Source organism: Andrena cerasifolii, chromosome 16 (genome assembly GCF_050908995.1).
Source record: "Andrena cerasifolii isolate SP2316 chromosome 16, iyAndCera1_principal, whole genome shotgun sequence".
Lineage (NCBI taxonomy): Eukaryota > Metazoa > Arthropoda > Insecta > Hymenoptera > Andrenidae > Andrena > Andrena cerasifolii.
In genome coordinates, this window is record NC_135133.1 from 9,294,051 (window position 1) to 9,305,305 (window position 11,255).

The window sequence follows — 11,255 nt, forward strand, 5'->3', positions numbered from 1 at the left end:
TTGCCCCTCTACGCTCTCCCGAGTGCCAGCCTTCTGCTCAATGACTTTGCAAGTACTTTCAGAGACGAATACTTGTCTCGTAATTGAATCGTTGCAGCGCGAGGGAAAGGAGTCAAAGGAGCGAGCGGGAAGAGTTGGTCCACGATGTCTCCTTGAAAAATTCACGCTTTCCCCGTGTATTTATTCCTGGAACCGGGAGGGCGGGGGGTGGCAGAGAAAGGGGGAGAAATTAATCCCTCGAACGTGATGTCCTCGAGGGTGGCATGTGTTATGGATATAGTCGCAATCGTCGAATTTATAATTCCAATCTACGGCTCGAAATTAACTGTTAACCTTATCATAGAATTTGATCGCATTATGCTATGTACTTCATCTCTTCGGAGTTCCTTAATAGTAATTGCACTCATAGCAGGCGCGTAGTTTTAAATGTCTACTATAAAAAAAAGTCACTATAGCGTAGTTATTTATGGCGGGTGGTTATTTAAACGTCGAGATGCTTTTTCGTTTCTCGAAGGGAGCGAGCCCCGATAAAAGGGTGGGCGGAAGATTAAATTCGGATCGCTTACCGTTTCACGTAGAATTCCGAAGACGATCGATCGATCGGAACCGGTGATTCGACGCGCGATTAGAGACGGCGCGCATCTTTTCCAAATTCCCGATCAATAATCGACGTATTCTTTCAGGACGATGGTAGAACGCATGCCGGTAGAAGCCGTGAAAGTTGCGGCGGGGTCGGAAGGAACGTCGCCAACGCCTTGACCAGCTTTGGTCTGAGCGCCACGCGGTTAATATCCGTGGTCGGTAACGACCAGCCTGGGAAAGCTATAATTAAAAGTCTAGGAGATGGTGGCCAGACCGTAGAGCAGTTGTCGAGTATGAACACGGCTAGGTACGTGTACCTTCCCCTCCCTAATAAACTATCCACACCACCCCCCTCTCTCATGTTATAACAACTCATCATTTCTTTCTTTCTCAACGAATTCACCGCGTCAAACTTTAATCTCCATGATTCGTTGTTCAACGAGATCACTGTTTGCGAGGCTCGAGATTAAAATTTTACGCTCAAAGACCCTCGTTGAGTTAAACGGTTATAGATTGTAAAAGGGGAGGCTGGAGGGATGAGAAGCATTCTGCGGTGCAGAAGATGGTATTAACGGGCTAACCGGAGCTAAATCGGAGTAACTGTTAAACCTCGTCTATGCTAGTCGTCACCGATTTCCAACGACGATCTATTTTCCGTTTTCGTTCTTTCGAGCGACTGACCTCCTCTCCTTCAATATGTATTAGAAGTTCAAGTAGGGGACGCGTTTTCTGTTTCAAGATGTACAGTGATAATCGACTGTAAGGGCGAGTGCCGTTTCATGATAGGAGAGATGGACGTCTTCGCTAGCATCAGCCCGAACTTTGTGAAGAAGCATCAGTCGCACGTGGAGAACGCGAGCTTCATCGTTCTTGACGGTAATCTGCCGCTGGACACGATTCGATACGTCCTGGACATCGCAGCGTGCTCGAAAATCCCAGGTAAATGGACACCCTTCTTATATCTTACTGATTCTTTTCGCTCGTTTATTGGAATGTTAATCTCATGCGTTCTCATGCGATAGTACCTTTAAAGTATAACAACGTAGACTTTAATATCGTGGTCTTAATATTAATTTCGCGTAAATACTTGTAAAAATACACAGTACAAAATCATAGTCGCAAAGGTAACGAAGATACGTGATCTCTTCAAAATGATCGAAAACATGATATCGACGATTATTGGAGCTTGTACACGCAAGCTCTAATACACGATAGTGATTCACTTATCACTATATAATTACGATAATCGCCATACTTTATACGTATAAAACTAGAATATATAGATATATATATAAACAGCTCTCTTACTTTAGAGATATAGATCTCTGTGAAAAATGGACGGAGTTAAATACTATCACTTGGATCGAACACAGATGAACTGTTACGCAGTAGTCGTGTCAGGAGAGAAACTTTTGAAAGCAGATCTAGAATTCTCGTTCGTTGAGCGACTACGGGTTGTTTAAAGCATCCGTGGTCAAAATACTTTCCAAGCGCCACGGTTTGGAGAATATAATTATATGTATCCGCCTCGTTGCAGTCCTTGATGACTCTGCGGGTTAGGTTGCATTTGCATCACTAAATTATGAGATTCTCGGCGCAACCTATAACCAGCTCTGGCGTCCAGATATAAGAAGAACGCGGCCAGTCCATGAAACATGAACGAGATGACTGCTAAAGCGTACGACCATGATAAATGGTTGAAGTTCGGATACATTAACCAATCTCTGCGCCAACATTGCCCCCCAAATATCGATACCGCTAAGAACAGCAGAGTGCCTGAAATTTAAGTCAGAGAGATGAGTTCCAGTCGCATATATTTTCAATAGTGTCCTCCGCAAGATTTGTATTTACCTGCAACGGCGCAGCACACGAAGGCGGATGCCGAGAGAAGCCATTCATTATTCAATACAAACTTCAAAGGCCAACGAACTAGAGTCAACGCAATCACAACTTGCGCGAAGGCCGAGAGCAAAAGGGCGAGCGTGACGAATGTTTGCACGACCAACAGCCATCCTGGTAGCAACCACTCTCGAATCACATAGTATTCTTCTGAGAAAATGTGGTGGCATCCATCGAATTGCTTGTCAAACTGATAATACGGATATCGGAACTGTTCGAAGCAATATTCCCAGAGTCCCATATGCTTGAAATTGCTGAAAGTCTCTTGGTAAGACTCGATCCAATAGGGGCTGAAAGAAGAGTAATTGCATATCGAGTAGTCTCGCGAGAGCTTCGTCAAAGATTCTTATTGCACGAGGAATGTTAATTTTTTAAAATAGCTACCTTGTAAATGCCATTACCAATAGTAAGCCAGCAATGTATGTAATCACTCCGCCAAACACTATAGCGTCTAGGAAAGTAAAATCAGAAATGAATAGAGGTTAAGAATATTGTTGAACTAACGCAGCAGTGCACAACAGTGTTACTTACTTGACGCGCGGTGATATTCTTGTTTGTCAACAGACATGTTGATCGTTTGCTCTCGGCGATGGGAAACTTATAAACTGATCTACCCTAACAAAAGTTTTGTTTATAAACTCCAAAAACACTGATGGGGTCTTAAACTTGCCACACCTCTCGTTGCTTTACTGTTGCCAGCAGTGTCACTTCTTTAACGCGCTGCAAGTTGGCTGCACTGTAAATTGATGGATCAGGGGTTCTCAAACATGAAATTCAATTGCTTTTCTTGTAAATACGGAAGGGTAGGTCGTAAACAATTCCCTTCAACATTCAATTTCATCTTTATTTAAGTAAAGACACGTTACAAAAATTCATACACTGTGCTATCTCAATCGAGTATGTTTGTTTTTTATAAAAGATTCTGTACTCAAGGACGGGATTATGTATATGTAAATTACAGATCATAGCAGATTTGGTACATATAAATTTGCCACTGGCAGTGATTATTTACATTGTAAAATAGCGTAGCGTTCGACAGCCTACTATCCATACGAAAGAAACAAAAATACTTTTTATTAGGTATAGATGAGATTATTCTCCTTCGAGTCGTTAAGACTTTTGTCAAAGTCGTCATTTTCAACCAACTTTCGCTTCTTTCGAGGCGCTCGTTTGGCAGGGAACTTTGAGAAAAGTTGACGCGCAACAGAAACAATAACAAAATGAGTATACAGAACTATCTGTACCTAATATATACTTCTACGTATCCCTGTATATATAAAATATTAATACAAAAATACAAATCTTGCTTCATACCTTACTTTGTACTTAAAGTAATAGAAATATTACCTTACAATCTATGCGATTCGTTCTACAGTTGGAAACGAGCTAATACAGCATGGACGGAATAATATTACAGAATTTTGGTACTAAAATCGTGTGCGAGTCTTATGTAACAAAGATACCCAACTTATGCACGAGATTCAAGCTGGAATCTGGTTTGAGATTCTTTCAAATAGTCTCGCTTCTTACGTTGGACATTAGCCTCGACGAGGAAAAGCGCACCTGCTATGATGGTCAGTACGCTACCCACAGCTGCCATTATGAAAGACCAGCCGAAAAAGTTATTCGCGTGTCCAGGCATCCAGCCTTCGGTGTTCCCAAGGCAGCCAAATATAATTACCGCCAGTGCGCCGCTTACACCACCCATCAGTAGCAAACCTCCAATTATTGTGATCAGTTGCACGTATCGTTTTTGTTCTGGATCGCAGCACAAAGTGAACAGCAATATCAGTCCGAACGACACGAGGCTCAGTAGGAAGCACAAGGTAAAGAAGAATTGGGTCGCTATCATGAAGGCTGTAACAGAGGCAGAAGTGACGGTTACTCCTGCGATACATAATTGCTTCGGCGGACGAGGTAGAAGGAACTCACAAGGCAGAAGAAAGCCACGAATGTCAGAGTACCCTGCGGTGAAAGGATCGTAGACCCATCTGCAGCCAACGAAGAAGCGCCTAGGCGCGTCCATCTCCTGAGGATTCGGTAGAGACCTGAAGCAATGGGTCCAGAGGCCCAATTTGTCGAGCTTCGCGCCGGTGATACGGTAATCGCTGACCAACCATGCTGGTGTACCGAAAGCTACGCAAACGCAAATGAACGCGAGGATGAAGACACCGACACCGCTATTGCCGGAAAAGCTTCGTTTCTGCATCGCGAAGAATCGTTCCGCGAACGATGGAGATCACGACGTAGGACAGATAGCACGGCAAACGATACGAATCTACTGATCCAATAAAGATCCCACGGCATTAACCACACCCAAACACGTTATGTTGTGTAGTGGCCATGTAGCGTACCGTCTAACCTAACCTTGTAAAACCGTGAGTATCCCACGAGCCTGAAACTAGCACTTATTACGAGGAAAGGGTTCTCAATCTGTCATTAAAGTAATTAAGGATCGACCATCGAAGATGACGAGGACACGTGGATCGCGAATTTTGAAAAACTGTACGATGTTCTAGTTGAATGGCATTCGCACGAACGCGAAGGTTTTTCTTTCAGCTACGAAGCCGGATATTGTAATACGATACGAGAATTTTTAAGATGGGAAACGCTGCCCCATGCATGAGAGATTTTATGCAAAATCTCATTGTAATAGTATTGCATCACTGATGCTTCACCTAAATTATTTTGCTTTTATGTATGTGAAATGTGTGTCAACTGTAAAGGACATTAATATGTAAATGAATCTAGTCAAATGCATTCTGTTACGAAAAGTAACTTTTGTTAGAACTACGACGTTCGCTTTCGTGGTCCTTCGATAGTTTCGAGGAGATTTGGGAAAAAGAAAGTAGGGACGTGAATGAAAAGTAGTAGAAGCTCTTTTAAGAATACATTATTCTCACTTCCGCGTTTATAAGCATCTTAACCCACACCCATTAAGATTCTTGGAATGCGCGTCATTTTTACTACAAGCTCTATTCATGATTCATTCGGATGTAATTCACGCTATATAGCGTAATCGAATGACGTCGCGATTCTTTGAGTATCATCAGGGGAGTAGAAATTAATAGATACGAAAAGGAAGGAATGGTAATGTCGATTTGCTACGAGTTTCCTGTTTTCGAACTAATATTTGTATAGAAAATGATCTGCGAGCAATGAGTTTATCGGCACTCCTACAATTTCGTAGTATCGTTAGGTGTGAACAAAGTAATGTGGGAGCGATAGTAACATGTTTCCTAGGTGTGATCGATGTACGCGAAATTGTAGAAGTCGCCGATTAAAATAGTAGCTAAACTGGGTCAACGACTTACACCTGACGTCGATCTTCGTACACGCAATCTTCGTCGTAACTCACGTTGAATTATTTCCCTCGATAGTGAAATGGGTCAACGCCTGACCGTATTTGCCCTTTAAAATTTAATTCTTCCTTTTCCCTCCCGAGTTTTATTGGTTGGTCGGGTGAATATCATTGCGCCGACGGGAGACAGAAAATGAAAGGGCGCGGTGAATTTTAAACAAGTCGTTTTATTGCTTCAACTTTCGTATATATAAAAGAATACGACAAATATACAACATTTGTTCATGTTAAGGCCATGCAATGGTTCTTAATTACACAGCTAATACTATTATTATTTACAGACCCTTGGTCTCTCGTCATAAAATCTCTTACTTCTACGGACGGATTTGTAGCATTAATTCTACAAAGTAATAAATGCACGACATATGCACCGAACATTCTATTATAGGGACGTATTTTTATCTCCCAATTCAGCTTGATTACGTTCATTAAAAGATATTATTATCATTGGATTTATAAGTTAACAAGGACAGTTACATGCAGTGTAAATAATACGTATGAAAATAATAAGTATAAATATAAAAATATATAATAGTCTTCAAATTGGAAAGAAATCTTTGTGAAGTGTGCTCGAATTCATAGCAGAGCCGTGCGTAGATCTTCTATGTTCCAAATAATTTATCGTACTTATTTATATCAACGAAGATTACAGTTAGATAGTTGTGTGCGTCTTTTGTTCTTCGTTCAATATTCTGTCCTGCTTCTTCCTATGCCTGCGCCCTTCTATCAAGAAAAGCACACCGGCTGCGACCAAAGTGAAGCTACCAACTACAGCTAGCGCGTAGGACCAGCCGATGTTATTGTGCTCCCAATTGGGCATCCAATCTCTACCGTCGCCCCGTGCGCCGAATATAATGACGGATATGATGCCGCACATCCCGCCTAATATCAAATTTGAGCCAGTCGTCCATAAAAGTAACAGATATTTATCGTGATGCCGAGAACAGCACGTATACAATACAGTCAAGAAACTTCCTATCAATAGTAAGGTCAGGCATAATGTGAAGAAAAATTGCGTCGCGACGAAAAAGGATGGCAGAAGAATGTCATGGATTATGTAATATTCTTCTTCAAACACCCACCAACAACCGTAAAATTTGGTGTCGTACAGGTGATGAGGCTGTTCGAAGCCTTGGAAGCACACCTGCCATAGACCTACAACAAATAATTCATTACAATTTAGCATAAACGAAAGTGAACTTTTCCTTTCGATCTCCAATGAAAACAATTGCTAACTAAACGACAATGAAGAATAAACCACAGAAGTATCTTGCTCTTCTTATAATAGTGGAAACATTTCAAAACAAATTACCAATCTTAATGAACTTCGGGTTTTCCAATTTCCCGTCTGTTTCGAGCCAATTGGGTGTGGTGAACGCGATCACTATTAAAACAAATGCAACTGCTGTGCATATAACAGCAGCTTTCCCGTTTCGAGTTTTACCCATTATATCATTCGATCTTTCATACGATGTTACTATAGAATTTAATATTTCGTATCTTATTAAAGGGTAACAAAATTTTGTTTTCCTGTCGGTGATAGCGTGTGGTTATGTTGAAATATGTACACACACACACACACACGCTATTGTTCTGTATACTATCAATGGAATAGAACCTTAGTAGATGTCCATTCGTATTTTTGGCGCCTCACTAGCGCTCCGTGTTGCGGGGGGCGTACTTAATTCATTTAGCGGTTCATTTTAAATAACGAGGCCACGATGTAACAGAACATACTCTTTTACTGTAAACTTCGAATAGTTACAAACAGAACATTTTATAATATATTTTATAACAATAAGACAAACTTGTTTGCTTGCAGTGTGGTACGAGCCTACAGATCTGATCAAGGCAACGAAAGTGTTTGAAGGGAAATCACAGTGGCAAAATGTTCTGCATTTCATATCTCCGAATAGAAATGAATTGGCAGTCATTGGGAAATACCTTGGCATACAAGTGTCTGACAAAATCGCCATGGACTTGGAAGAGGTAAAGACCATCGCGGAACAAGTAGCTGAATTCGTTCCCGTAGTTGTGAGCACTTTAGGATCGCAAGGAGTACTGGTAAATATTCAATGATCGCGAGAAATGTGCGTTATGACCTGATTCAAATCTGCTATCGTTTTCTGTAGATTGCTCGCAGGGCTTTGGGAAATGATGCTTTTTATGACAAAGAAGGCAAATTGATTACAAACACTGCGATCACTTCCCGCTTGTATCCACCGCTGTCTCACACTTCGGAGGATCCAAATGAAACGTACAATGTAAGCGGCTGCGGAGATTGTCTGACAGCTGGAATAATTTACGGGATCCATCAGAATTTGGATGAAAGAAACTGCCTTTCCTTAGCACTTAAGGCCGCTGCACTCTCTTTAACTTCCTTAGATGCAGTTCCTGCTTCGCTTTCGTTATTGCGGAACGATGTGAAGTGTTAACAGTTTGTAGAAAGAATATATATTATAAAAACTAATCTACTTTTTTAAATACAAAAAATACACGAGTAACTTTTTAAAATCACATATCTAATGTTACTCGTAACTAATACTGTTTGTACTAAAACATCTTGCAATCTTAACGTTTATCGACGTAATTCAATAATTGTTTAACCTTTTTTATAATTTTTATCTTATGTGAGTGGACGGACGAGTTTCAATAAACGAGTAGTATCTACTTCTCTCGTTTCGATACATTGGTACGAGTATTTTTCTTCTCCCACTTGGTGACAAATTCTTTGACTTTAAACTTTCGTTTGCATCCTTCGTAATTCATATACCTTATTTTCCCAAATATTTCTCTCTCTGGCCAACCATGGTCATGAGTACCGCATATAGACCACATACAGCCTGAAGAAGAGCATCGATGAGTATTTTCTTAACATCATCTCAAAGTAGAACTCACGTAGAACTGACCTACGTAGCCGTTAGGGTCACAACCATCTATGCTATACTTATTATTCAAGTAGTTGGCCCATTCTAAGGCACTCTCAGGCGTCGTGGTCCATTCTAATATTTTCTTTGCCCAATACATTCTCAAGAAGCCATGCATTTTCCCTGTAGTTACCATCTGATTCTGACAGGCATTCCACAGATCATCGTGCGTTTCTGAGTTCTCCAACTGAATTAAGGAGTACATATACTTTCTCTTATCTTTCCTATAAACCATAATATATTAGTAATAAGACACGCATTCAATTCATAGCGGAGTAGACGCTATACGATACCTATGTTTATTTAATGTTTCTACTGCCCAGGCATAGGCACCTTCTACGACATCATAGTTTTCATTGTAGAAACAAAAATTATCGCTTAATTCGCGACGAACAATAGCCTCCTCCATGAAAGATTCTACCGACTTCGGGTGTAACTTTTTATACTCCTGTATTTCCAAAATACAGCGTTGTACCGATATCATGCCGAAATGAAACCATGGGGATAAATCGCTAATGGCGTTTGACAAAGGGTCATTTCGTTCCTCTGCGTACTTTTTGAAGCGACTTTGGAGAAAGCTTTCCAGTTCTTTAATACCATGTTTGTATCCCGGCTTGGCCCATGTAATCTCATCTACCGATATATCTGCTTCTACATTTTGCAAAGCTGCTTCCCAATTATTATCTTCAAACTTTCCTTTTGGTGGATATGGATGTTGTATAACGGGTGGAAATTCCGTTAAGAATTCCTCCAATTTCGTATTTATTTTGTTCCTAATTGTTTTAGCAGCAAATTCCTGTTTCGGCGATGCGTGCCAGCAGGGCACGATATTGTGCGCATCTACCTTGAAGAAAAAATGCAAGGAACCTGTGGTAATTAACTGTTTTATTATGTGGGAATTAACTGTTAAGATTCTATTTACTTGACAAAGAGGAATATCTTCAGAAAGATTGTTTTTTACATCGTCCAGCCATGACATAGGTAATTTCAATGGACAGAAATCTGCAATTACAGCACCGATGTCATGCTTCTTTACAAATTTAAGGATGCTCTCGCTCGGTTCACCATGCAGAAGATGAAAGCTTATATTCAGTGTTTTACATTCCTGTTCAACTTCCTTCAATCCCTTCAAAAAGAACTTGTACTGCCTGATCGAGGCGTTCAGATAGCTTGGCATTAAACAGAAACATATATGAAGCGGTACTGCGTTTTTTAAAGCAACTTTCTGGGAGAAGAGCAGAGCCCAATTATCTAAAATTATTAAATCTCCTCTCAGCGAATGTATTTATTAAAATTGTACATATCGAAGACACGTACCTTGCACCCTGACATCGCGAAACATCCAGTATAAGACCCCTTTACAACCCTGCTTAACATCGTTCAAATTGTTTAAAAGTCTGACCCTTTTCTTAATAAACTTAAATGTCAGAATGGATTCAGCTGCCTGAAAATACACGAAGAAATAAATAAATTTAGAAATATAAGAAAAATATACAAACTATACAGAGATATGTATTTATTTTACCTTCTCCCTATTATTTTTAAACTTCTCCAGGAGACTATTTCTTGTGCTCCGTTTAGGACGTTTAGGTGAACTCGATTCATTCATGTTTCGCTACTTAAACAATCAGCAGTGCTGATCAATGCTTTTTATAATTAAACCATAAGTTGCTAATAAACGCTGATCATGCATTTCGCAAGATTAATACAATATTTTTCGAATCTAAAGACTGTACTGACAGGTGTAAAATCAGACTGCGCAATATTGCTATTACGCAGCGTCGGTAAGGTCAGTAATGTCGGTAACGTCGCTGTATATATTCCTTATAGGAGCTGCAATTCTCCCAAAGTAACAGGATTACAGAATGATGGAGGAGGTAGTCTGTCGCAGCTGGAGAGAGAGAGAGAAAGGTAGCGCATGCAATAAGGACGGAGATAGGTGGCGTGAGTGAGAGAGAGGGGAAGTGTGCGCGACAAAGATGGAGATAGATGGCGTGCCACTAACTTTGGTTATGCACTCCTGATACTCTTCAGCTCCTGGTAACAGGAGAGCATGACGCGAGGAAGTGGCGATTAGAAAGAGAGGGCATGCTGTTTAGAAAAGGATAGAGATAATCAGAACGCGCGTTTTTCTTTAGTTCCAAGTGTCGCCGCTAGAATACGCCTCTTCCTCTTTTATGAAAACTACGGAAGGAAACAGCTAAAGGCAGGTATGATCAGTTGCAACTGCGAAAGTGCATAAATTATTTCTATAAACTGCGCAGTTTATTGAGAAACTCGAGCGTGTAAAGTACAGGTAATAATTGATTAATTGTAAACGAAATAACGACGGGGTCTATATTTTGGGATAAAAGTCTAAGAGAACATGGATTATTCATGATAAATGGATAATTCCGTAATATTCCGTGTAGTTCATTTCGTCGGTAATGCAGGTTGCACTAAAAGATACACAATTTGTTTATTGAGTTGTTTATTTTTGCAATCCA

General features: G+C 40.4%; 5 protein-coding genes across 7 annotated transcripts in view; 1 reads left to right on the top strand and 4 right to left on the bottom strand.

Moving 5' to 3' along the window:
• LOC143377459 (uncharacterized) overlaps positions 1-8,532 on the top strand; it is a 36,512-nt gene extending 27,980 nt beyond the window's left edge. For all 3 annotated transcript variants that reach the window (XM_076828696.1, XM_076828695.1, XM_076828694.1), the window contains exons 7-10: positions 684-889; positions 1,322-1,521; positions 7,665-7,906; positions 7,975-8,532. In XM_076828696.1, coding sequence (XP_076684811.1) covers positions 684-889; positions 1,322-1,521; positions 7,665-7,906; positions 7,975-8,277 — 951 coding nt within the window. In that variant the 3' untranslated portion in view covers positions 8,278-8,532. The remainder of the gene's footprint in view (positions 1-683; positions 890-1,321; positions 1,522-7,664; positions 7,907-7,974) is intronic.
• Positions 1,553-3,193, bottom strand: Pck (Claudin superfamily protein pickel). The gene is made up of 4 exons (XM_076828723.1): positions 3,013-3,193; positions 2,866-2,932; positions 2,434-2,771; positions 1,553-2,358 (listed from the first exon to the last, which is right to left on the bottom strand). The coding sequence occupies exons 1-4, from the start codon at positions 3,047-3,049 to the stop codon at positions 2,096-2,098; spliced, it is 705 nt and encodes a 234-aa protein (XP_076684838.1). The 5' UTR covers positions 3,050-3,193; the 3' UTR covers positions 1,553-2,095.
• On the bottom strand, positions 3,305-5,087 carry Sinu (claudin family member sinuous). Its single transcript, XM_076828727.1, has 2 exons — positions 4,414-5,087; positions 3,305-4,338 (listed from the first exon to the last, which is right to left on the bottom strand). The coding sequence occupies exons 1-2, from the start codon at positions 4,688-4,690 to the stop codon at positions 3,950-3,952; spliced, it is 666 nt and encodes a 221-aa protein (XP_076684842.1). The 5' UTR covers positions 4,691-5,087; the 3' UTR covers positions 3,305-3,949.
• Kune (claudin) lies at positions 5,990-7,420 on the bottom strand. Its single transcript, XM_076828728.1, has 2 exons — positions 7,155-7,420; positions 5,990-6,997 (listed from the first exon to the last, which is right to left on the bottom strand). Exons 1-2 carry the CDS (start codon positions 7,288-7,290, stop codon positions 6,495-6,497), a joined length of 639 nt encoding a protein of 212 aa, XP_076684843.1. The 5' UTR covers positions 7,291-7,420; the 3' UTR covers positions 5,990-6,494.
• On the bottom strand, positions 7,567-10,569 carry LOC143377464 (deoxyribodipyrimidine photo-lyase). Its single transcript, XM_076828706.1, has 6 exons — positions 10,295-10,569; positions 10,087-10,213; positions 9,692-10,020; positions 9,063-9,613; positions 8,752-8,993; positions 7,567-8,685 (listed from the first exon to the last, which is right to left on the bottom strand). The coding sequence occupies exons 1-6, from the start codon at positions 10,376-10,378 to the stop codon at positions 8,510-8,512; spliced, it is 1,509 nt and encodes a 502-aa protein (XP_076684821.1). The 5' UTR covers positions 10,379-10,569; the 3' UTR covers positions 7,567-8,509.
• Positions 10,570-11,255: the final 686 nt, after the last annotated feature.

Excerpts from the sequence above, each read along its gene's own strand:
- Pck (XM_076828723.1), bottom strand. The coding sequence starts at position 3,049 with ATGTCTGTTGACAAACAAGAATATCACCGCGCGTCAA. Across the intron at positions 2,933-3,012 it reads AGAATATCACCGCGCGTCAA|ACGCTATAGTGTTTGGCGGA; the intron begins GTAAGTAACACT and ends TTACTTTCCTAG. Across the intron at positions 2,772-2,865 it reads TTGGTAATGGCATTTACAAG|CCCCTATTGGATCGAGTCTT; the intron begins GTAGCTATTTTA and ends CTCTTCTTTCAG.
- Sinu (XM_076828727.1), bottom strand. The coding sequence starts at position 4,690 with ATGCAGAAACGAAGCTTTTCCGGCAATAGCGGTGTCGGTGTCTTCATC. Across the intron at positions 4,339-4,413 it reads TCGTGGCTTTCTTCTGCCTT|CCTTCATGATAGCGACCCAA; the intron begins GTGAGTTCCTTC and ends CCTCTGTTACAG.
- Kune (XM_076828728.1), bottom strand. The coding sequence starts at position 7,290 with ATGGGTAAAACTCGAAACGGGAAAGCTGCTGTTATATGCACAGCAGTT. Across the intron at positions 6,998-7,154 it reads CCCGAAGTTCATTAAGATTG|GTCTATGGCAGGTGTGCTTC; the intron begins GTAATTTGTTTT and ends TATTTGTTGTAG.
- LOC143377464 (XM_076828706.1), bottom strand. The coding sequence starts at position 10,378 with ATGAATGAATCGAGTTCACCTAAACGTCCTAAACGGAGCACAAGAAAT. Across the intron at positions 10,214-10,294 it reads TTAAAAATAATAGGGAGAAG|GCAGCTGAATCCATTCTGAC; the intron begins GTAAAATAAATA and ends GTGTATTTTCAG. Across the intron at positions 8,994-9,062 it reads GAAACATTAAATAAACATAG|GAAAGATAAGAGAAAGTATA; the intron begins GTATCGTATAGC and ends TATGGTTTATAG.